Source organism: Bos mutus, chromosome 8 (genome assembly GCF_027580195.1).
Source record: "Bos mutus isolate GX-2022 chromosome 8, NWIPB_WYAK_1.1, whole genome shotgun sequence".
Classification (NCBI taxonomy): Eukaryota; Metazoa; Chordata; class Mammalia; order Artiodactyla; family Bovidae; genus Bos; species Bos mutus.
In genome coordinates, this window is record NC_091624.1 from 36,897,676 (window position 1) to 36,923,324 (window position 25,649).

Sequence of the window (25,649 nt, forward strand, 5' to 3'; positions counted from 1 at the left end):
CAACCTCTCAGGGAAATACAAGCCACTTGGGAATGTGCTGTTCATGCCATGGGAAGGATTCCATTTCCCTGGCTCTGTCAAAGACGCCAGAATTTCCCAGGCCCCCAGGATTTAAGCATTTCTGAATCAATCTCTTGCTTCACCACATCACTAATTAATGACTCGCATAGACCTATTGAGTGTTTATTTGAAATGTCTCTTCCAGATCAGTTACTCTGTGGTCTCGCGCTGAAGTGCTTAGGCTCTGGGTCCGGGGGACCTGTCTTCGAGTCCCGACTGTGTCCCTCACACCTCAGGCTAGCTGTGGTTTGGAACAAGTGGCAACCTTTCAGCCTGAATGTCTCATCCTTAAAATGGAGGTCGTAGTGGTATTCACCTGACAGGGTGGCTGTCAGGATGAAATAAAATAATGCGTGTAAATGGCACAGCCCAACACCTGGTAGAGAGGCTATTCTCAGGGAGGGCTGCTGCTTGTTTTTCACTATTATAACTGCTCCTTTTTCTCCACTGCTGAAGATGCATTCTCAGTAAGGTGTAGAAAGGCCCACTCGACCCACATCTGAACCTCATCCTCGCCTCTGCCCCATCTTCCGCCTCGTCATACCCTCCCACCTCCTCAGCCCTGCTGTCCTCAGGCTCTGTTCCTGACTAGCGGAAGCTTTGAACTCTGCAGAGAAAGCTCTGGTTCCCTGTGCAATATTCAAGGCCATTTCTTAACTGGCTCCAACCATCTCTCCAGCCTGAATTCTCCCCGCTTTCCAAGAGAGCCCCCGTCAGGGACAATGAGCCTGCTGTCCCTCGTCTCCAGAGTCCTTTCCATTCATTTTCACTACTGAGTGAGTCACTGCTTGTGCTGTCCCCTGCCCAAACATCTGCCCTCCGCTAATCTCCCACTCAGATGCCGCTTATCCCTTGGCATCCAGCTCAGCCCTCCCTAAAGCCTTCCATGACCGTGGCCACTGCTCACTTCCTCCTCCTCTGTTCTCGAGGAGACCAGAGCAGTCTCTGTCTGCAGTCTAGCACTTAGATTGTCCCTAAGCTGGGCAGAGCAGAGAACAGAACACGGAATTAGGAGGCTTAAGACCCAGGTTTGGGTGCCCTTGGCCTTGGCTTCCTCGTGTGTGGAGAAGGGATAAAATCTCTGCTCCACTGCCTCCCACGATTGCGGGGAAGATGACATTAAATAACTAGCGTGCTGGTGTCTTTATGCACCATTGTCAGATCACATCACCACACCCATTTTTTCTTATGCCATGGTTCCTGTTTGAACTGTGTAAGTCTTATTTCCCTTGTGACATACAGAGGAGGTCCTCTTGCCCCTTTAGGACCCAGCATGGAACACTCAAATACTCACTTTGTATGAGCGATTTTTAATAAAGTAATAATAGCAGTTGCTGGCACTTTAAATCTTACCCTGAGCAACATCATCATATGTGTTTTGGTTGACCATCCGCTCCACGATTTTAGCTGCTTGGGTCACTTTGGTGATGTCATCACTCTGTGGAGATACAGGGGCCACCGGTCCTCATAAGCCACCATTCTGGAAGGTCTCGCCCTGAGCTATAGCCCTGACTTGCAATCGGTTCAGCAAAGCCTCTCTGACCCCGCCCACCCCAGATAGCTCTGTAAAGGTTTTCCTCACCACCCTCTTCCAGGAATGCCCAGCTCACAAGTGGCATGAGGAGTCTGCACTGCCATAGTTGGCCCCTAGGTAAAGCTTGCCTCCTGCTCTTTCATCCTGAGTTTATTCTGGAGATGGCTCATCTCTAAACACAAGACAGGGCCCTGAGGAGAGCCCAGAAGGGGTACTGGAGGGGAGAGCAGACAGGGCCGGGAGGAGGCTTCTCTGGTGGGGACAGAGGTTTCAGCAGCCTCAGCAACAACAAGGACTCCCGTTAAAGGTCCCAGAAATCTTGTGGTCCAACTTATTCAGTCAAAAGTTGAGGGGTATATAAAATAGATAGCCAATGGAAATTTGCTGTATGACTCAGGGAATTGGAACTGGGGCTCTGTAACAATCTAGAGGGGTAGGAAAGGGTGGAAAGTGGGAGGGAGGTTCAAGAGGGAGGGGCGTGTATACACCTATGGCTAATTCATGTTGATGTATGGCAGAAATCAAACCAATATTGTAAAGTAATTATCCTTCAATTAAAAACAAATTTTAAAAAAAAGTTGAGGGGAAGGTCCAGGGAGGGGAAAGTCAGTTAGAACTGACTTCTAACTCAAGGCCCTGCCCATGGCCAAAGACAAAGCAGGAAGTTTCATATCAGGGAAAAATGACTCAATTTGAACAAAAAACAAGTTCATTATCATGTGAAATTCCATAAATCCTCAATGGAACACCACTACAGCAGGTTGAGAGAGGAGCGAAGAGTTTGGGGCTGGCAAGACAGGTCCAACATGTCTAGGGCAGGTGGCTGGAATGAACCATGGAGTGGACAGCACTCCAAGGGGCCCCAGAGGGCCACGGCTCTCTGGGACACGCTTTTCCAGGACTGCCAGCATTGCACAGAGGTTAAGAGAATGGGTTCTGGGGCCACCCAGGTCTGCATTCCCCACCCCCACCCCCGCACAGATTAGGAGCCCAATGGCAACCTTAGGTACATGAAGGTCTCTGTGACTTAGAGTACTCCTGCCATAGAGGGATGGATGATGCCTTCTGAGTCATAGGGTCATTGTAGGACCCTAATACTTGTAGGACGTGTAATAATCGCCGTGGTGTTATTCACCCAGGACCCAGTGGTAACAGTGATGGTGGTGTCAGAGGGAACATGCAGCCTGGTGTGGTGGGGACTGACAAAGTCACACATGGGGGCTGCCCTTTGAGACTCTTTCATCAGTTTTCAAAACTGACTCCAGAACACTCACCAAGGACATTCACTGGAGTCTTATAATCATAAGCCTCAGAGCTCACCTGGAACCAGCTACTCCCCCTACCCTCTGACCCAAAGCAAGAATCTGTCCCCCTCAGCAGCTTCCTGGCAAGTGTTTCTCCCCATGCCAGGTGGTATTTTGTGTGGTCAGATAGCCTGTTAACTGAAACCTACTTCCCTGAGTTCTATGGTCCCCATGGTTATCCCCATGGTCCTAACTCTGTCCTCCAGCCACAGAAAGGTGTGTGTGCCGGGGGACAGCTCCTCTGATGTGGGAGGACAGTACCTCTTTCCTCAAGTCAGTACTCCTTCAGGTGGCCCCGCCCAGCTCCATCAGCTTTGGTGGCCTCTTAACAATCAACACCTATCAACCAGGATCAAGCAAGGACTATCTTGGGGGCTGTGCATACATCATCTTGGGTTCTCAAGACAAGCTTGCAAATCAGGTATCATTAGGCTGTTTCCTTGGGTTGGTAAAGAATCCACCTGCCAATGCAGGAGATACAGGTTTGACCCCTGGGTCAAGAAGATGCCCTGGAGAAGGAAATCGCAACCCTCTCCAGTACTCTTGCCTGAAAAATCCCATGGACAGAGGAGCCTGGTGGGCTACAATCCATGGAGTTGCAAAGAGTCAGACACGACTTAGCAACTAAACCACCACCACAGATGAGAGAACAAGTTTTTAAATTTTTCAGCTCGGTGACAAAGTCAGGATGTAAACTCAAATCTATGGACTCCAGGGCCCATGCTCTGAGCCCCACACAAAGAGCCATCCCTCCCTAGATGACCAGCCTGGTCCTGGGAGACTCAGGGCTCCAGATGTGCTCTGAGGAGAGAGTGTGGTTTGGGAAACTATGCTACTGGAACAGATGTGGCTTTTTATTGGTTCTGACTGAACTTGTGGCCTCTGAGCCCTTTCCCCCATTCCTGTCCTAATTGTTCAGATCAGAAAAGCTTGCATTCATTTCTGTACATTCACCCAAATCATTAATGAGACAGAAACCTGAGATCTAAAACTGCAGACCCTATCATGAAGTTACTCTGCTTTCTCCTCTCCCATACTTTTGAGTTTTATACCAACCTAATCAGATCCAGGTCTCAGAGAAAGGGGTATGACTTTGTTCACATGCTGAGCCTCAGCAAAGGGGAAGGCAACTCTTACCTCCACTCTGGTCTACAGAGAGCCTGTCCTAGTACTTAGGATCCACAGTTAGAAATCAGTTCCCTTGGGGGAAGGCTGAATAGAATACTAAAGTATTATTTTTAATTTATTTATTTTTATTTGCAGGATAATTGCTTTATAATAATGTGTCGGTTTCTGCCATACATCAACATGAATCAGCCATAGGTGTATATATGTCCCCTCCTTGAACCTCCCTCCCACTCATGGAAGCATATACACTACATATATTAAATAGATAGCCAGTGGGAATTTGCTGTATGACTCAGGAAACTCAAACTTGTGCTCTGCGACAACCTGGAATACTAAAGTGTTAACTGGCTATGTTATACCCCCAGTATCCTGCTTTACTGCATTTCTTGGTCCAGAGGGCTGGAATCTGCCTACATCACAGCTTTTCGTGTTAACCAAGCTAGAAGAACCTGGTGTGGTCCTGCATCCCTGAGGGTGTTAGACACCAATTCTGGTAGGGTTGAGACCTAAGGACAATTTTCAGCCTTAGTCAAAGGGATCTTTCTTTTACTTCATGGGTCCTGGTGACTGCAGTTAAGGTTTCTTTAACCATGCTCCCAGTAGAGAGCCAAACCCTGATGAATCTTCAAGTGAATCTTGATCCAGGCCAGTAGCCCCCCTGAAGCCCCTAAACTCTAGAGAACAGTGCAGGGCAAGTTAAGGGTCTGGACGAGACAAATGCAGGGCCAGGACTTAGCTTTCACCTCAGGGTTCCAATACCAGCACAGTCATGATCACCAAGTGCTTGCTCTGATTACATGAAACTCAACTGTACAGCTCCTATTTAGTCAGGGCCTGGAACCCTCAAACCTCCCCTAAAATGTGACTTTATCCTGGGCGTGGAATTGAGTGGAAGTGGGCATACTTCAGAGAAAGGGAGAGTGTGATCTGGTTTAGATTCCAGGGTGGAGCAGAACTACTTCCCTGAGAGCTGTTGGGAGCTCTCCAAGGTGCTGAACATGACCTTAGCTTTCTGTGGAACTTGTCCTTCCTGCCCAATTGCAGATCAGACTCATCCTGATCTTCATACTGGGACCCTGGCTCCTGACCCAGCTCTCTCTCTATTGAAGGGATACACATGGCCCCTCAGCATCTCCCTGTGGTGACCATCCCTGCAGTGACTTTTCACTGTAACTTCCATGATGAACCCCAACCTATGCTGGCTACACACACAGTGAGCTCCCAACCATGACCTCTACTATGACTCCTGCATAGCTCTTCATTGCAAATTCAACCCAGGGTGGTCACTCATTGGCCTGGGCTCTCTGGTACCTGTGATTAGCTCTGACTTGCCTCCTGGACCTGAAGAATTGAGTGCAAGTAAACCCAAGGACTGAAGCCCAAAAAGCAAATCTCCCTCTCAAACCTCATGAGCTTTTGCCCAAGGAGGTGGAGCCTTATCCTCACATGCCACTCTGTCCTGGGAAGCCTCCCCAGCTCTCCCAAGGTGCATATCAGGCAATGGCACCCCACTCCAGTACTTTTGCCTGGAGAATCCCATGGATGGAGGAGCCTGGTAGGCTGCAGTCCATGGGGTCGCTAAGAGTTGGACACGACTGAGTAACTTCGCTTTCACTTTTCACTTTCATGCATTGGAGAAGGAAATGGCAACCCACTCCAGTGTTCTTGCCTGGGGAATCCCAGGGACGGGGGAGCCTGGTGGCTGCCGTCTATGGGGTCACACAGAGTCGGACATGACTGAAGTGACTTAGCATAGCATAGAATAGCATGTGTCCCGCTGTCCCCTAGCCCGACAATTCTGAATTCCTGCTAGCCTCCAGACCTATAAGAAATTGTTGGGGGGGGAGGGGGAGGAATGTGTGGAATGCCAGAGGCAGTTATAGCTCTCCTCACACTTTCCTACAAGGAAAGGGCTGTTCATAAGTATCACTAGCATGCCCCCTGCCCTTAAGTGTCTGTGAAGTCCTACCAGACAGCCAGGCTTCTTTCTACCCAGGAGCCAAGAGCCCACTTAGTCACTCTCTGTGACAGAGCCATGGGAGCCCTCGCCAAACCTGGGACTCCATAGATGTCATCTTCCTCATGGCCATTTTCCCCATCTTTTTAGCCACTGGCGTCTTTGTCTTCTCCTTCTCTTTAGTCTTTTCCTGCTTCTCGAGCTCTTCCATGTAGGCATCATAGATCTCCCACTAGGCAAAGGCAAGATGAGAAGGATCATCTCAGGGCACAATCTTCACCTGGCCAGCTCTTCAGCCTTTAGGGCTTGAGGAGGTGATCCTAAACCCAGTCACGCTTTCCTCCCCCCCGCCCCCCCCCTGGAGCCATGCTGGTTCTGCAGCTCTGTGGCAAGCCGCGGAGTCTGGGTTCTGATCCACAGGATGGGGTTTGTTAAAGTTGTCAAGAACAAGGCCTACTTCAAGAGATACCAAGTGAAATTCAGAAGAAGGCAAGAGGGGAAAACTGACTACTATGCTCGGAAACGATTGGTAATCCAAGATAAAAATAAGTACAACACACCTAAATACAGAATGATTATTTGTGTAACGAACAGAGATATCATTTGTCAGATTGCTTATGCCCGTATAAAAGGAGATATGATAGTTTGTGCAGCTTATGCTCACGAACTCCCAAAATATGGTGTGAAGGTTGGCCTGACAAATTATGCTGCGGCATATTGTACTGGCCTGCTGCTGGCCTGCAGGCTTCTTAATAGGTTTGGTATGGACAAAATTTATGAAGGGCAAGTCGAGGTGACTGGAGATGAATACAATGTGGAAAGCATTGATGGTCAACCTGGTGCCTTCACCTGTTACTTGGATGCAGGACTTGCCAGAACTACTACTGGGAATAAAGTTTTTGGGGCCCTAAAGGGAGCTGTCGATGGAGGCTTGTCTATCCCTCACAGTACCAAACGGTTCCCTGGTTATGATTCAGAAAGCAAAGAATTCAGTGCTGAGGTACACCGAAAGCACATCATGGGGCAAAATGTTGCAGATTACATGCACTACCTGACTGAAGATGAAGATGCTTACAAGAAACAATTCTCTCAGTACATAAAGAACAACATAACTCCAGACATGGAGGAGATGTATAAGAAAGCTCATGCTGCAATAAGAGAGAATCCAGTGTATGAGAAGAAGCCTAAGAAAGAAGTTAAAAAGAAGAGGTGGAACCGTCCCAAAATGTCACTTGCCCAGGAGAATGATCGGGTAGCTCAGAAGAAGGCAAGCTTCCTTAGAGCTCAGGAACGAGCTGCTGAGAGTTAAACCAAACCACAATTTTCTATCAAGATTTTTCAGATAAAACAATAATAAACTTATTGAACAAGAAAAAAAAATAAAAAATAAACCCAGTCACATGCCTTCATAGCAACCTCTACTTGGCCCACTGCAATTATGCATTTAGTGACACTCACTGCTAATGGTCAGCTCTAGGACAGTAATGAAGGGACTCTCAGGGCACCCCTGAAAGCTGGTATTTCCACCCTGCAATCCAGGGGCTTGGTTATCAGCTGGAGATCAGTATCGTTCCAGCCTACCACCTCCGCCTGGCAGAACAAATGGGCAGTGATCAGCTAGATTACCTTTTTCTTAGTGATTTATGAGACTCTGAACTAGGTAATTTAAAAAATGACCCCCTACTATAGAGATGGGATAAACAGGCTGTCTACAGCCCTGATCATACCTTCTCAGCATAAAGAGATAAACAAAAGTAAGGGAATTACTGCTAACTGGATCTGACAGCAAGAGAAGCCCAAGGATAGTAGCAGAGGAAGCCGCATGGATCAGGGGCTGGGCAAATGCCCCAGGTAGCTCTGTGTGCTCCCCAGAGCTGAGTAGTCACTGCCACCTGCAGGCCAGAGAGGCAATCCGCCCGCCCTTTAATAATTCCCCCAGGGGCCGGTCCTGCACACTGCACTGTACTTCTGTTATCTCACTCAGAGCCCTCCAGCAACCCTGTGAAGCTGCTTGTCATCCTCATTTGATAAATAAAGAAACTGAGGCATGAAGAGTGACATGGTTTGCCTAGGATCTTACAGTGTGAGCAGCAGAGTTGGGGACTGAGCTCAGGTTATCTAGCACCATATCCTGCCCAAATCAGTGTGGTTATCCCATGGGACTTGAGGGGGAAGGAGGGTCTGCAGGAACACTGAAGGCTGCTGGAAGGGCAGGGTCAGACTGCTAACACTGCGGAGTCAGCTGTGAGGTGCCACGGGCTGCAGAGAGTCCTGGGGAATGTACATTCTCCCCAGTCTTGGAGGAACTTCTAGAAACCATACCTGTGCCCACCTTGGACAGTCTTATCCTGGGCTGTTTCTAAGCCCTCTGAGTAGAGACCTACTGTCTCATGCGCCTGGAGTTCAGAGACTGGACAAGGAGCCAGGAAGTGGGTGGATGAGGAGGGCAGACTTGCAGAGGAATCTATGACCACACCAGTCCCCCTTGTTGTTGAGGGAGCAAAACAAGGATATGGATGCGGGTGGGGTGGGGAGTGATGGCTTTTAGACTGGCCCAGGGTCTCACCTGGTTGGCTGTGGCTGAAAAGTTTGTCCTAGGAGGAGGCTCCATCTGACATTCTCGGTCCTAGAGAACAATGACAACAGGTGACCCACAGAAAGCCCTTAACTCCTCTTTCCCCAGTGGTATAGCCACATGAGAAGCATTTGCTTGGAGCTGAGGGAGGGGTGGGACACAGCACTGGGGAAGTAAAGGGTGGCCTGGGCAAAGGACAAACTGATGCAGTGAAAGCCTAGACTTTTTATGCAAGCCTCCTTCAGAAGAAGCCTAAACTAGAAAGTAGGGCCACTGAAGCCCGACTGTGACAGTTTTAATCAAGAAGAACTCCAAGTGGGGGATGGACAGATCTACAAGAAGTCAGGCCTTGGCCAGCCTCCAGATGCTCTGGTCAACCTCTGGCAAGCCATTGGGCCAACCTTCCTCACCTCAAGATGATTTCTTCCATATGCTGGGGTCTCTAGCTTCACCAGGCGAGTGCACCTCCCCCCGCCCCCCGGCCCCATCATGTCTCACCCAGATTACTCAGTGTCAGCACAGGGACTACAGAGGGTGGTTAGGAGCTGCCAAAAACCCACCCTGCAAATATTTTCTCCCATCCAGTAGGTTGTCTTTTTGTTTCATCAATGGCTTTCTTTGCTGTGCAAAAACTTTTAAGTTTACCCAGGTCCCGTTTGTTTCTTTTTGCTTTTATTTCTTTTGTAAATATCTGCCCTCCTCCCAGATTGACTTGTGTAGAACGCTGCCTTACATATGTGAGTCTCTCACCTGAAACCCTGACAGGTGCTTTCAGCCCATACTCAGGTTCCTCCATATTTATGAGCCAGGGAAATACCAGCCAGTCTATCAAAGAGACCATCAGCTTCAGTCAAACTGGCTCCTAGTCTTATCTCCCCGGCACACTCTCATCTCCTCTACCTTCCCCAAACTCTGACCTCAGCTTTGAGGCCCAATTCATGTTTCAGTCTCTTGATAGAGGAATCCAGCTTCCTTGTTACTCCCTCTGAACTCCTGCCTGGATGACTCACAGGGACATGAACACATGCTCCCAGCTCTCCTTGGAGAGCGAAACGGTTCCATCTGCCCCATCACCTGCCAGGCTGAGGGCTGCAGGGGTTGGGGTTAGGCCTGCTTCTTCCCCACTATGGACAGTGTGGAGCTTAGAGGCAAAGGGGCTGGGTGGGGGGTTGCTTTACCCGGAGAGGGTTATTGAAGGTTTGTGAGGCCCTCTCACTGAAGTTGAACTTGTTGGTGAGCTTTCGCTCCTTGGGCTGCTTAGGAGTCATCAGTTCTTCTTCAGCCATTTTCTCAGATGCCTGGGAGGAAAAGAACAGGCCCACAGGACCAGGACTGAGCGGTGAGAAGAAGGTGGTGTGGGGTGGGGAGTGGGGAGAAGTCATGTCCTGGGGTAGGATGGGAATGTGAGGGAAGGATGATGCCAGAGGTCTTGGCACTGTGGCCTCTTCACTTCTCACCTTCAGTCCCCACCCCCCGAGTGTCCTTAAAGCCTCCTGCCAAAGCTGGAGCCGTAAGGGGTGGGCGAGTGCACGCTCAGTCGTGTCTGACTCTTTGTGACCCCATGGACCGAAGCCTGCCAGGCTCCTCTGTCCATGGGATTTTCCAGGCAAAATACTGGAGTAGGTTGCCATTTCCTCCTCCAGGGAAGGGGTAGGATGGACAGCAATATTATACTGAACCTCAACTATAGGCACATCTGTTTGACTCCCAGCTTCAACTTCCTTGGGCTCTTCTTCTTCTTCCAGGATTTCTGTTTCTGAAATCACCACCTTGGCGGACTCCTGAGAACCTTGGTGGGATACTGCTGTTGAGCCCAAAGTCCCACACACTCCCCTATCCCCTGGCAGGGCAAGGCCTTCTTGGTTTCTGTCTTTCAGACCTCGCCTGCCCCAGGGTTCTCCCAGACCTCTCCAGGAGAGCCAGCTGTTCGACTTTATGAAAGGAGAGGCTCTGCAGTGTTCTGGCTTAGCCACCTCCTCCCTACAGTGACCAGAGAAAGGGGACTGGGCTTTGCAGCCTCAGGTTGACCCGGGGGCTTACTGGCTGCTAACTCATCACGGTAGTGCTGCCGCCGCCCTTCATCCGAGTCTTTGGGGATCAGGTTCCCGACCTGGGTGAAGTGAACTGCCAGCTGGTCCACAAAGCCAATGAGCTTGTACGTGCCTTCCTGGGAAGAAAGGGGCTGCATCAGACCAGGGATCCCCAAAGGGCTGGCGTCTAAATACAGTCTGCCTTCACTCGAAAGGCCTGAGACGGTCCATCTGTTAACAGAATTATCACTTACTAAATCCTCAATTAACCTGAAGTTTTCACTGCATTCCAGTTTCAAGAAGAGAAAACAAATGAAGTTGTGGTTGTTTTTAAGTTCTCGTTAAGACTTTTTTTACTTTTCTTTTTAAATTTTATTGAAGTATAGCTGTTGTATTGGGTTGGCCAATAAGTTTGCTTGGATTTTTCATAACACCTCACAGAAAAATCCTAACAAACTTTTGGCCAACCCATACAATATTATATAAGTTGCTCCTGCTGCTGCTAAGTTGCTTCAGTCGTTTCTGACTCTGTGCGACCCCATAGATGGCAGCCCACCAGGCTCCCCTGTCTCTGGGATTCTCCAGGCAAGAACACTGGAGTGGATTGCCATTGCCTTCTCCAATGCGTGAAAGTGAAAAGTGAAAGTGAAGTCACTCAGTTGTGTCCGACTCTGTGCGACCCCATAGACTGCAGCCCACCAGGCTCCTCCGTCCATGGGATTTTCCAGGCAAGAGTACTACAGGTGTGCAATATAATGATTCACAATTTTAAAGGTTATATTCTAATTTTTGTTGTTGTCTGATAATAGTTATTATAAAATACTTGCTATATTCCTGTGTTGTACAGCATATCCTTGTAGCTTATTTTATATTTAGTACCTAATAGTTTGTACCTCTTGGAGAAGGCAATGGCACCCCACTCCAGTACTCCTGCCTGGAGAATCCCATGGACGGAGGAGCCTGGTGGGCTGCAGTCCATGGGGTCGCTAAGAGTTGGACACAACTGAGCGACTTCACTTTCACTTTTCACTTTCATGCATTGGAGAAGGAAATGGCAACCCACTCCAGTGTTCTTGCCTGGAGAATCCCAGGGACGGGGGAGCCTGGTGGGCTGCCATCTATGGGGTCTCATAGAGTCGGACACGACTGAAGCGACTTAGCAGCAGCAGCAGCAGTGTGTACCTCTTATACCCCTGCTCCTATACTACCCTCCCGCCTTCCCTCTCCCCACTAGACACTACTAGATTTGTTCTCTATATCTGCGAGTTCGCTTCTTTTTGTTAATTTGTTAGTTCATCGTGTTTTTTAGATTCCACATATAAGTGATATCACACAGTGTTTGTCTTTCTCTGAGTTACTTCACTTAGCATAATACCCTCCAAGTCCATCCATGTTGCTGCTAATGGCAAAATTTTACTTTTATGAGTAGTTCTCCATTGTGTATATATATACACCACATCTTTATCCATTCATCTGTTGATGGATGCATAGATTACTTTCATATCTTGGTAATTATAAATAGTGCTGCTATGAACATTGGGGCGTATGTATCTTTTTGAAGTAGTGTTTTTGTTTTTCCCAGAGTGGAACTGCAGGGTCGCATAGTAGTTCTATTTTTAATTTTTTTCAGAAACCTCTGTGTTGTTTTCCACAGTGTCTGCATCAATTTACATTCCCGTCAACGGTGTACGCATCCTCACCGGCATTTGTTATCTGTGGTCTTTTGATGATAGCCTTTCTGACAGGTGTGAGGTGATACCTCACTGTGGTTTAGATCTGCATTGCCCTGATGATGAGTGATGGTGAGTACCCTTTCATGTGCATGCTGGCCATCTGCATGTCCTCTTTGGAAAGATGTCTAATCAGGTCTTCTGCCCATCAGTTTGGGTTTTTTTTTTTTTATGTTGAGTTATATGAACTGTTTGTATATTTTGAATGTTAACTCCTTATCATTTGCAAATATTTTCTCCCATTTAGAGGTTGTCTTTTTGTTTTATCAACAGTTATCTTTGCTGTGCAAAGGTAATCATTTAATTAGGTAACCATTTAATTAGGTCCCATTTGTTTCTTTTTGCTTTTATTTCCTTTGCTTTAAGAAACAGATCCAGTTTATGTCAGAGTGTTCTGCCTATGCTTTCCTCTAGGAGTTTTATAGTTTCCAGTCTTACATTTAGGTCTTTAATCCATTTTAAGTTTATTTTTGTATATGGTGTTTGAGAATGGTCTAATTTCATTATTTTACATGTGCTGTCAAAGACATATTTTAAAATACATTCTTCCAACTCTGAGTGACTCTGAATTGACCTGTCACTGACTCCTTCATCCATGTCAAGAGATTCTATCTTGCCTGCCTTACCAGAACTCAGAGAGGTCACACATAGTCATCAAACACACCTGACCTGGCCTTTTCTCCACTCTATTTAGTGGATGCCAGGGCTGGATAGATCCTCAGAGACACCAAGTCCCCCATCCCTTAAGAGGATCACAAAAATCTAGAAAAGATTGGGGCTTGCTTGGCACTCGTCAAGTCACATGGCAAACGAGAAACATGGCTACTATTAAAGCACAAGAAACCTTGTTCATTCCTTCACCAACAAATAATTTTTGAATAGACACAATGTGCCAAGTATTTTCTAGGTTCTAGAGATACAAAGCTTAGCAAAAGCAGATATGATCCCTGCTTTTATAAAGCTTATAGTCTGGTTCCTCTAGGCTACCTCCTTAGTGATCAGCATCCTAGCCCTAAAGTTTGAGAGCAGGGGTTCATTCCTTTTTTTATTTTATTTTATTCATTTTTGGCTGTGCTGGGTCTTCGTTCCTGCATGGGGGCTTTCTCTAGTTGTGGCAAGCAGGGGCTATTCTCTAGTTCATGGGTTTCTCGTGTGGTGCATGGATGTCTTCTCTTACTGTGGAGCAGGGGCTGTAGGATCATGGGCTTCGGTAGTTGTGGCTCGTGGGCTCTAGAGCATGGGCTCAGTACTTATGTCACATGGGCTTAGTTACTCTGAGGTACATGCGATCGTCCCGGAATTGAATTTGTGTCTCCTGCATTGGCAGGCAGATTCTTAACCACTGGACCATGAGGGAAGTCCCCAGCCCTTTTCAAGTCATACAGAAAAGTATTACCTTTGTATGGCACACTGAGATAAACTCACCACAGAGGAAACCAGCCCATGGGCTAGTACCAGGCCCACCTGTCCCTGGAGAACAGAAAGAATCACTATTTCTGCACACAGAATGGGACACTCTGCCTTTAAAAGTCACCATAAAGTTCTTCCTCTCTCAGTAACACAGATGGATGGGGAGATGGGACAGTGTAGTACTTAAGAGCATGGTCTGTGGATGTGGGCAGAATTGGATCCAAATCTTGATTCTGCTCCCTATTACCTGCATGATCTTAGGCTTAGCCACTCTAAGCCTTAATTTCTTCATCTGCAAAATGAGAATGAGTAGTTTGCAGGCTAGTTAAGTACTGAAAATAATGAAAGCAATCTATCAGGCACTCAAAACAGACAGCCTGACGCATAATAAGTGCTCAGTAAAAATACTAGCTATTATTTTGACAATGGAGATGTCCACGAGAATAAATTATCCATATAGTTGTCATTTGAGATGTCACCTTCATCCTGTCCCCAGTAGTGACTAGGACCTTCCTCTTCAATTAGGGATGGAATTCAGATTCCATTGCTTCTGTGCAAGGAGGAGAGGCATGCTTAGATCAGAGCACTCTGCCTCTCCAGGCCAGCACTTCAAGGGAAAGTAATAGCTTTGGAGACCTAAAGCTCTTAGATCTCAGGGAAGGACTTGGAGGCCAGCTCTGTGGGAGGAATGCCAGGCAGGCCTGGGAGGCTGTTAGAAGGTTGGAGGAGGTGAGCCTGCTTGGGAGCCCATGGCTACCCAGCTGGCAGCTGACTCACGGGAATCTTTTCTAATAACTGGGCTTCCAAGAGGGCAAGAGAGGTACATTGACACCAATCCTCTGCCTGTAGCATGCCTCCCACTGAGTCCCAAAGAGATCCTCTTTCAGAGGTCAAAAGAACAGGAGCTCATAGAGTGCGCTGCACTCCAGCATAAGTTCAGGGACGTGAGGCAGCTTCTCTCTGCCACCTACCCCCTGCCCCTTAACGGGCTGCCTGAGGGACACCATGAGCACAACTCACGTGTGGGACCTCTCAAGAAATACACCTGAATTTGTCCCAACCTCTTTGTGGAGGCAGTGCCTACTCAATCTTGAATAAAAAGCAGTGTGCTCACAAAAAGATTCACAAAAACTGGTACATGAATGTTCATAGCAGCATTGTTCATAATAGCTAAGAAGCAGAAACAATCCAAATGTCCATCAGTTGATGAATATTATTTGGCAATAAAAAGAAATAAAGCACCGGGACATATTACAGCATGGATGAACCTTGAAAACAGTACGCTAAGTAAAAGAAGTCAGTCACAAAAGATGACATATTTATTTGATTTCTCTTGTATGAAATGCCCAGAAGAGGCAAATCTCTAAAGCTGAAAAAAGGATTAGTGGTTGCCTAAGGCTGGAAGAAATGGAAAACTAGGGAGTGGCAACTAAGAGGTATGGGGTTTCTTTGGGGGAAAATGAAAACGTTCTAGAATTGCTTGTGGTGATGGTTGCGTAATCTGTAAATATACAAAAAGCCATTGTATTGTACACTTTTAAATAGGTTATTCTATAGTATGTAAAAATTATATCTCAATAAAACTGTTTTTAAAAAAGAGAAAGAAACTGCTCATAGTGTGCTGTCTCCAAGGAAAAGGACAGGAGAAGGAGGTTTAGTTTCCATTGTGTGTTCATTGCTCTTTCCAATCTTTTGAAGCAAACAACAACAACAACAAATCTTTGGAAGCTAGTACCATGGGTTTCTAGAATTCTTTTATATATTCAAAACTCTGTATCTGTGCGTGTGTATGTATACACACCATTTTTTTAAAGAAGCGGTGTGATGTTGCTTTAGAGCCAATCAAACGAGTTCAAATTTTGCCTTGAATCCTGGCTATGTAACTTTTGTAATTTGTTTTCTCTATTTACCCTTTGTTTCCATAAAATGAAGACAAAAATTGTTCCTATAGCAAAAAAACCCTGAGGATTAATGAGCTATCCTCTGTAAAAGTTCTAATATAGGACCTGACACTGCCGCACTGGCTTCTGGAGACCCGGTGATTGATGTTAGTGACTAACACATCACATACATTGGAAAAGCACTTTTCCTACCAAATTATTCACTTCAGGATTCTTGAAAAGAGTGGCTCTGCAGGGCACTTAAGACGATGTAATTAGTGAGACTGAAGGAAGATTTGTAAAGAAATTTCAAAAATCTCTAGAAAACTCCATGTAAAATCTCAGGGTTTCAGCCAGCGAACTCACTTTAAAGGTGATTTCTGCAAGAACTGAGAGCCAGGACTTCCCTGGTGGTCTAATGGTTAAGAATGTGCCTGCCAATGCAGGGGACATAGGTTTGACCCCTTGTCCAGGAAGATCCCACATGCTCCACATGCTGTGGAGCAACTAAGGCAGTGAGCCACAACTACTGAGCCCATGCGCCATAATTACTGAAGCCTTTGCCCTAGATCCTGTGCTCTGCAACAAAAGAAGCCACTGCAATGAGAAGCCCGCACACCACAACTAAAGAGTAGTTCTCCTTTGCTGCAACTAGAGAAAGCCTGCACGCAGCAACAAAGACCCGGCACAGCCAAAAATAAATTAAATTTTTTTAAAAAGAGCTGAGGGGCTTTTGCAACATAGCAAGTTACCAAGCCCAGGAGCACCCAGAGGCCTCTACCCCAGAGAGGATGACTTACTTTGAAGCTGTACCTGACGATGTTCTGGGGTGCATGTGGGTTGTTGGCCGTCAGAATCCGGGTGAACTCCTCCTTCAGCTCCTGAGGGAGAGAAACACCAAGAGGGTCAAATGTAGAGGCCCCCACCCCCTCTGAAGATACCCTGCGATGTAAGCAGACATCTGGCAACCTAGGTTCTGCACAGAGTCCATCTCCAAGGCTGGAGGCGGTGGAAGGGGTGGGAGGAAGATGCTGCTCACTTACCGCATCAGTCAAGTCCAGTTGGTCAGGGGGTTTAACTGTGGCTTTGGACTGCACCCATTCATCTGTCCCTTCCCCTACTTCAGTCCCTGAGTCTTCATCCTGGACAAAAACCTCACATGAGAAACAAGAGCCTTACCTGCTTAGAGAAGCAAGCAGCCCTGTAAGAAGCCCTTTCATTCACCATCCTCCCAGAAGCCAAGCTCTGCCCCAAGATATAGAACACAAAGCATACAACAGAGCGCTCACGCGAGGGTCCAAAGGAACTGCTCAGACCGGAGTTTTCATTGCCTGGAAGATCATGGCCCCCTCAGACCTGGGGGTCTGGGTTTAGCTGGAATACTGTGCTGGGTCTTTGGCCCCAGGAGCGAGACCAGAACTGGCTCCTTCTTACTGCTTCCCATGCAGCCTGGAAGCTAATAGCCAGGACCAGCTGTGCAAAGGCCTCCAGCCATTCTTTAAGCTACTTCAACTCTCATTCACATTTTACCTTCTAGTTTGCCACCTTAAGGTTATTGTTACAGTAAAACTCCCTGTACTTTGTAACTTGAAGCCTCATAGTCCTATCACAGCCTTGAAGCAAAAAAATAATAATAATAATAATTAACTAGAAGTTTTCCCTTTCCCTGATAGACAGTTAAATACCTTGCCACAGTGGCCCATGACATATTAAAAAATATTCACCCTCACTAGCAATCAAAGACATGGAAAATAAAACAATGCAATTTTTTCATTATTAAACTGGTGAAGGGCGGTGACCGCTTTCCCATGAGAAAACACAGAGGCTCTCCTTCATCCCTGTCCAGAAGAGGAGACACGAGAAGAAGCACCTGGTGCAGAGCACCAGTTCCTACTTCATGGATGTGAAATGCCCAGGAATCTATAAAATCACCTCTGTCTTTAGCTAACACTCACAAACAACAGTTCCGTGTGTTGCTCTACTGTCCTCAGCCAGCCTACAGGAGGAACTGCAAAGCTTACAGAAGGATGCTCCTTCAGACAGAGACAGCCCTAGAAGCACCCTGAATCCAGAGGGATGGGAAACCATCCTAACCAGTACATTTTGAACACAAAAAACAAGCAAGCAAGCAAAACAAAATGAAACCAAAAAAACTGTTTAAAACTGAAACCAAAGAAAACCAAACAGACAAAACCAATATCCAGTGTTGGTGAGGCTGTGGGAAAATGGGCACTTGTAAATTAGTACAACCTTTCTAAAGAGCAATTTGGAAATATTGATCAAAAGCCTAATAAGTATTGAGTTGGCCAAAATATTTGTTTGGGCTTTTCCATAAGATGTTAAGGAAAAACTTGAACTATCTTTTTGGCCAACATATTATTTGTACTCCTTGATCCAAATTTCTATGTATAGGAATTTATATTAAGAAAAAAAAATAAGGATAGGCCCAAAGATTTAAATGCATGAATGTTTGTTGGAGGGTTGATCATAATAGTGAAAAAGAGGAAATATTTAAATGTCAAACAAAGGGGCATGGTTGAACAAAATGATGGAGTGGCCTTAATGAACGTAAGGTAAAAGAGTGTGCGTTAATTGAAAATGATTCTGTGAAAGTATATTTACTGACAGTGGAAAGTACTCTAAATAGTACGTAAAAAGCAGATTGTAAAAGAACATACAGTTGGACTCCATTTAAAAATAAATACATGTAATTTTTATATGTGCATAGAAATATCTGGGAAGATATAGCATCACATGTTAACTAAGCGGTTTCCCAGAGTGATAGGTTTAAGGGTGATTTTAACGTTCTTTTTGCTTTTCTTTAAAAAGTTACAACTAATATTTCAACAGCTTTTTGCTGAAAAACTGCATGGTCTCAGCACTTACTCTCTTCCTGGCTCCTCTGCCCATGCTGATGCTCTGAAAAAAGAACAGAAACAGAAGATTAGTCGTAAGTGACTCTCCATAGGAATATCAGAAAGAGAATTAGAGGGGGGCTTCTGCCCAAGGACCTCAAAGACAAGTGACAGTGAGCTTCCTCAAATCTCACAGACAGTCTTCTCACTGGCAACAGGTGCCCAGCCAAGGAGGCCCTATATCTGAGGCAACCTGATTCCAGCATCAGTGAGACTGATCCCTGAAGAGCAACTGGGTAACTTACTCCCTGGCATTTCTTATCTGCAATTAGCTCAACAAACATTTTAAAAAATCATATACTAAGTGCTCATCTGTGCCAAGCGTTAAGGGGATTCTGAGGGCATATTATATTTATAAACAGTTGTTTATGATGAAGGTTTGGGTACTCTGCTTTGTATACTGCTGTCTCAGAATATAGCAGGTGTTCAAAACACTTACTGAATATATGAATGAATGCCATCAAACCCCTTAGTAATCATGACCCCGGGAAAATGTTTCTCCTCTTGAAGCCTGTTTTCTCATCTACTGTGAGATGCATAAGATTGGATATGATGACTTTCCAGTTCTAGCATGTTAAAATTTTATGTTCCCAAGAGTAGCATGCTTTTTTAAAAAGTTATCTATTTATTTATTTTTGGCTGTGCTGGGTCTTCGTTGCTGCATGTGGGCTTTTTCTAGTTGGAGAGCATGTGATTTGGTGCACACAGGCTTCAGTAGTTGTGGCACACAGGCTCAGTAATCGGGGCACACAGGTTTAGTTGCCATGTGGCATGTGGGATCTTCCCAGACCAGGAATCAAATTCGTGTCCTCTGCACTGGCAGGCAGATTCTTAACCACTGAACCACCAGGGAAGTCCCAAGAGTAGCGTGCTAGATTCAACTAGATAAACATTTGTTGAGCATCTACTCATGTGTCAAGGACTAACCTAAGCAGTGAGACAAAGATGAAGAGAGATGAGGTCCCTATCCCTGTTTGCTCGGGGTCCATGGAAGACAGAAGCATGTGATTAGTGCTCATTATTTACTCACTGATTCACTCAGCATGTTCTCTTGAAAGTCTGCTCTATGCCAGCAGTAGAGACACGTGCCCAGGGTGCTCATGCATGGAAACACCTACCCAGCTTGGGTGCAAAAGAAAGCCTCACTGAGGTGGCTATTTCTCAGCTCAATATCAAAAGACAAGTATGGGTTATCCAAGTGGAGAAAATGTTTTTCAGAAAGGCTGTCCAGAAGAGGAAAACAGCATGTGAAATGGCAAGAGCAGAACAATAACAGAAACTATAAAATGCTCCACCAAAGAAATAAAACAAACCCTGCAGTATAGACACTGAACGAATAGTTGTTTCAGGTGATGGAGCAAGAAGGAGATCAGTGGAGACTGGAGATGTGTGTGGGGTGGGGGAGTGTTAAGCTTGGAAGAAGCAGGTCTAGGCCTTGAAGGAGGGGGCAAGGCAGTCGAGAAACCAAAGGGCACATGTTGGTGAAGGCCTGGCACACCAGGCAGAGACCTCGGCTCCCAGCTCTCACTGACCACCTGATTGATCTTAGAGGAGGTCTCTGGGTCCTGGTTTCCCAAATGCAAAGTGAGGGGGTTAGACCAGAAGGACTCTCACAACTCTTCCATGGCAGGGGCTGTGGAGAGGCTTTGATGGTGGATGGGGAGGGGACTCCAGAGGGTGAGAAGGGCATGTCCTGGCTTAGGCAGGGATTGTTGCTAGGAGGGCAGCAGCCGGATTCAGATTTCTGCCAGGCCACCTAGGCTTCCAGGGATGGGAACCCTCCTCTGAGGCTAAGCCGCATGAGCCAGAAAGCGGCTTTCCTTTGAAGAGCCTCTGATCCCTAAGGTAATGAGATGGAAGCGCAACAGTGTCCAGCAGTTTTCTGGCCCACAACAGAGCACTGGAGGGCCAGCCCCACCCCAGGCTGCCAGCCCTAAATAGGAAACGAGATCCAGTTACCATTGCCCCCCGTAAATATGTCTATAAAACATTTATCTGGCAATAAAAGAACTGACAAGGCAATTTGAGTGTAATTGTTTTTGGCAGTTGGAAATATTTCAATTAACACACTGTAAAAGCCACACTATAATAAATGCAAAACAGGCCAATGAAATCAGCTACAGCCCTGACTTCCCAACCATGACAAAAGAGATTGAATGTCAGGCTGCCACCTTGGGCTGTTGGTCTTCCAGAAGGAGAAGTCTGAGGCAGACAAGCCTGAATTCCTGAAAGGTTTCTGAGGGTTCCTCCCAGAAGCTGTCAAACCGCAGAAAAAGACAGCCCAAAGTCCCTCGTTTGGCCCTTGGAACTCTATCATGCAACCCCGCATCTCTGGTCCAGCCTGCTCTCCCACTACTCTGAGATGCAAACAGCAAGGTACTCACATTTCCTGAGCTTGGCCTCTGCTTTCCCACTTCTGCACCTTTGCTTTTACCATTCCTCCTGCCAAGAATGCCATCTTCTCCTTCTCCCTCCCTCCCACTCTGTGCATGCATGCTAAGTCGTGACAGACTCTGCAACGCCATGGACTGTAGCCTGCCAGGCTCCTTTGTCCACAGGATTTCCCAGGCAAGAATACTGGAATGGATTGCCATTTCCTTCTTCAGGGGATCTTCCCAACCCAGGGATCAAACCTGCGTCCGTTACATCTCTGGCATTGACAGGCAGGTTCTTTACCACTAGCACCACCCAGGAAGCCCTATCTCAGCTCCCACTATCTTGGCCTAACAAAACCCTACCCAGCTAGCCTCTGCTAGTTCCATCATCTAATCCTGACCTTTCTCCTACCTCCCTCTATTCTTTCTGTCTGCACTCTGAGCAAGGATCTGCCCTGCCTCACATTACCATCATTAGCATTGGCTGTGGAGAGATGAAGGACGAACTGTAACTTCAAATAGATACTCTGTTGTCTCCAGGTTTTGTTCTGCAAAAGGGGACAGAATTACAGAAAGAAACATATAGTGCAGTGCACATCAGAGGCAGCTAAGAGATTCCAGCAAGGGAGATCCCCCATTCTAAAACACTGACCAAAGAAGACCCTCTACTCTTGGATGCAGCATTTCAGTCATTCTGTGAAGTCAAGGGAGGAGCCCAGGAAGGAGTGGTGCCCCCCAGGCCACCAGGGCAATCAGAGTAACCCTGAAGATCAATGGGATAACAGCTGTCCCAGCGAATTCCTTCATAGTAAAGCACTTTTCTATTTTCACTGTTAAGAGATTTTAGTGTGAGCATCCTGAGGGCAGGAACTGGTAATGACTCCACTGCCTAGTTCTCACTTCTCTTACAGGACCTGACATTGCTGAGGGCTCCCTTGTTCCGTCTAGAAACTTCTCCACCTCCAATAGTTCTTTCTCAATATCCTTGACCCCTCCGGGAATGGGTACTTGACCCCCTAGTCTTCTGTTTCTACACATTCTCCTGGGTGCTGTTATGCCCACCCACAGATTCATCTTCTTCTTTGTCCTGAAGCTCAAATGACAAAGCTTAGATTTTCAAATTTGTGACAGAGTACTCATACTCATTTTCTTAAAAAATCAACCTCATTGTGTTCTTTTTACACCCTAACCATCATCTTTTTTTTCCCACTCCAAACTTCCATCTCCTCTAGTATTTCCTATCTCACTCAAGTGTACGACCATTCAAGCACCTAGGTTGGAAACTGCGAGTCTTCAGTTACCTGTCTTTCCCTCATCCTTTTACTAGCGTCATATTTCTAAGTCTAACAATTCTATCACTTTAATATCTTTTATAACTATCCTCTCCATTCATATCCCCCTTTAATTCAAGTCCTAACTCCCTCTAGCCAAACTGCATTTGATTACCCTAACTCCATTTTCTCTCCACTCTCATAATTATATCTATCACCATTTTCAGCTATTGAGCACTGACCCTGAGCCAATCATTTACTAAGCAATTTATGTACATGATCTCATTTAATCTTCATAACCATCCTATGGGGAAGGATTATAACATCATTAAAATCTGTAAAACAGGAGTTTTACAGATGAGGACCCTGAGGCATAGCAAGATGAAGCAGCTGACCCAGAGCTGAACATGAACATGTTCCCAAACTCTTATTCACTATAAGTAATCTTCTTAAAATGTAAGCTTGATCACTCTCCTACTTTAAAGCCTCTAAGGGCTCCCCGTCACCCACGAGTGGAATCCCCAAATCCCTAACATGGCATCCACCACATTCCCAACTCTTTTCCTGCCACAGCCATGGAAGCGTGCTTTGAAAAAGAAAATTCAATGTAACAGGTGATTATTATTGCCACCTACTGGGCATTTGGGGCTTCCCAGGTGGCACTAGTGGTAACTTGCCTGCCAATGCAGGAGATGTAAGAGACGGGTTCTTCTCCTGGGTAGGGAAGATCTCCTGGAGGAGGGCATGGCAACCACTCCAGTATTCTTGCCTGGAGAATCCCATGGACAGAGGAGCATGGCAGGCTACAGTCCATGGTATTGCAAAGAGTCAGACATGACTGAAGCCACTTAGCACACACTGGGCATTTATCTGCACTTAGATTTGTTTTGGGGCTTCTCAGGTGGCACCAGTGGTAAAAAAAAAAAAAAAAACAAAACCCTGCCAATGCAGGAGGCATAAGAGGTGTTCTAGCTCTGGGTCAGGAAGATCCTCTGGAGAAGGGCATGGCAACCCACTCCAGTACTCTTGCCTGGAGAATCCTATGGAGAGAGGTCACAAAGCATTGGACATTACTGAAGCAAGTTAGCATGCATGCAGACTTGTTTTGATACATGACATACTACACAATGTAAGCAATCCAGCTGTCCCTGAATATATTTTAGGGGTAAGTCAGGAGATCAAAACTTCTTAAATTGCTCCCTATTATGAAGATATTATTTTAAAAACAAGTATGTGATCAGATGTATCCATGGGGCTCAAATATGGGCTTTGAAGTCAACCATACCTGGTTCGAATCCCTTCTCTGCCATCTGCTAGGCAAGTTACTTGTCTTCGCAGTGTCCTTATCTCTTAAATGGGCATCATACCAATGCCCTCTGAAGGCAACTATAGCCCATAGTTATGAGGATTCAATGAGTCAATATACATAAAATGCAAACTGCAGTGCCTGGCCAGAGTCTGTGCCCAATAAAGGACTGTTGGTAGTATTATTATTCCCACTTATACACCCTGCTCTGCCTAGCCATGCAGGATCTGTCTGTCCCTTTGCTTACTAGGAAGCACTTGCCCTAGGGATGACTACAAGTCTTCAGCAGCTCACATGTCCACCCAAGAGTTTCTTGGTGAAATGTGTTCTTTTCTGGAAAGAGCGGCTCTTTGAAGCGTGCAAACCCACAGACACTGCATCCTCCTTCCTGGGGCCCCAGGAGATTTTGTTCACCATTTCAGTTGTCTTGGTCCTTATTTTTAAACTCCCTAACAGGTTTCCATTAAGCTAAATTGAAACTAAATACCTCACCAGCTTGCAGTTTCCGTTTCTAAAAGGGTAAAAGCTCTTAGTCCCAAAGGAAGAGTAATTTACCAACAAATCTTCCTCCAGCTTCACTGACTGCATTTCAAATCCCTGAGCCTAGCGCAGTCTCTAAAGCACCCAGAAGGTGCTCAATAAGTATGGTTGAAGGAGATCTCAAAATTTTGAAACACTAGGTGAGAGTTCCTTGCATAGCAAGGAGATCAAATCAGTCAATCCTAAAAGAAATCGACCCTGAATATTCATCAGAAGTCCTGATGCTGAAGCTCCAATACTTTGACCACCTGATGCGGAAAGCTGACCCACTGGAAAAAGAGCCTGATGCTGGGAAAGATCGAGGGCAGGAGGAGAAGGAGGCAACAGAGGATGAGATGGTTGGATGGCATCACCGACTCAATGGGCGAGTTTGAGCAAACTCCAGGAGATGGTGAAGGACAGGGAAGCCTGGTGTGCTTCCACTGGGGTCACAAAGAAAACGACACGACTTAGCAACTAAACAACGACAAAGATAAAGGCTAACAGGTGCTATCATACACTATTGTGGGCACGCCACCTCATGCAGGGTTAACTGGCAATACCTGCCAAAATTTCAAATGCGTATACCTCGCAACTCAGCAACTATGCTTTTTTGAATTTTTCCTATATAAATACTATAGTATTTATATATATACTGTATATATATGCATACTATATGCATAAGTATACTTATGCATACTATAATACATATGCAAAAGATGTATGTACAAAATTGCTCACTGCAGCCTTTTGGTAATATTTCAAAAATGGGGAAAAAAATCTAAATATTCATCCATAGGAGCCTAGTGAAATACGTTATGGTATAGCCATTCAATGGGATATTATGTATATTTTTAAAAGAATGAGGCAACTTTTATGCATTGTTATGTAAAGCCTCCAAGCTTTTTTTATTGTTAAATAAACAAGCAAGTTACATAAACAGATGACCCATCATTTTACTTTAAGAATGTGTGCACACACGAAATTTCTGGAAGAATAATGTAGATTCTGTTGAGAGTGGTTTGGTCCAGGGAATGTGACTGGGGAGTTGCAGGGAAGGGAAAAAACTGCGGTTTACCTTATACTCATCCTCATGGTTTTAATATTTTAAATGTAAATGTGCATTACTTTTATAATTAAAATGCTAATTAAGAATTTTAAAAGTTAATACAGTTAAAGAAGGTAGTTTTTTTTTTCCCCCTATTAATGCAGTGTTAGCATAATGCTCAGAATGCAGAAAAAGGAACATGAGACCAAACTCATGCTTCCCTGGAAGACCAAGAGGGAAGAAGCCAAAGCTATGGGCCTCTTCCCAAATAAGGGTAGAGACAGCAAGGCAGGGTAGGGTTTAAAACCTGAAGCTCTAGTGTAAGCCTGGCTTGATTCCTGATTCTGTCACCACCTACATGTGCGGCCTTGAGTAAGGTATTTATGTCCTAATCCTCATTCTCTCATTTATAAAGCAGAGAAAAATATTAGTACTTTCCTTAGATTTGCTGTGAGGATAAAATACAATACATGATGAGAACCTTACTCAGAGCCCAGCACTCAGTAAGCCATCAAGTACCAGAGGCAGTGTTATTACTTTATTATTCTATCATGGTCTGCTGTGCATGCCGACTGACTCTCATTCTGAGGGCATTTATTGAATAGTT

At 45.8% G+C, this 25,649-nt stretch overlaps 1 protein-coding gene and 2 pseudogenes across 2 annotated transcripts in view; 2 read left to right on the top strand and 1 right to left on the bottom strand.

Moving 5' to 3' along the window:
* The window catches only part of DNAI1 (dynein axonemal intermediate chain 1), a 68,424-nt gene that overhangs the window by 27,398 nt on the left and 15,377 nt on the right, over window positions 1-25,649 (bottom strand). For both annotated transcript variants that reach the window (XM_005903039.3, XM_070375441.1), the window contains exons 2-10: window positions 18,495-18,527; window positions 16,652-16,750; window positions 16,409-16,489; window positions 10,599-10,725; window positions 10,238-10,347; window positions 9,737-9,856; window positions 8,550-8,609; window positions 6,081-6,215; window positions 1,414-1,498 (exon numbers count right to left, since the gene is read on the bottom strand). In XM_005903039.3, coding sequence (XP_005903101.3) covers window positions 1,414-1,498; window positions 6,081-6,215; window positions 8,550-8,609; window positions 9,737-9,856; window positions 10,238-10,347; window positions 10,599-10,725; window positions 16,409-16,489; window positions 16,652-16,750; window positions 18,495-18,527 — 850 coding nt within the window. The remainder of the gene's footprint in view (window positions 1-1,413; window positions 1,499-6,080; window positions 6,216-8,549; window positions 8,610-9,736; window positions 9,857-10,237; window positions 10,348-10,598; window positions 10,726-16,408; window positions 16,490-16,651; window positions 16,751-18,494; window positions 18,528-25,649) is intronic.
* Window positions 6,350-7,323, top strand: LOC102275353 (large ribosomal subunit protein uL18 pseudogene; annotated as a pseudogene).
* Window positions 17,506-17,663, top strand: LOC138988935 (small ribosomal subunit protein eS27-like; annotated as a pseudogene).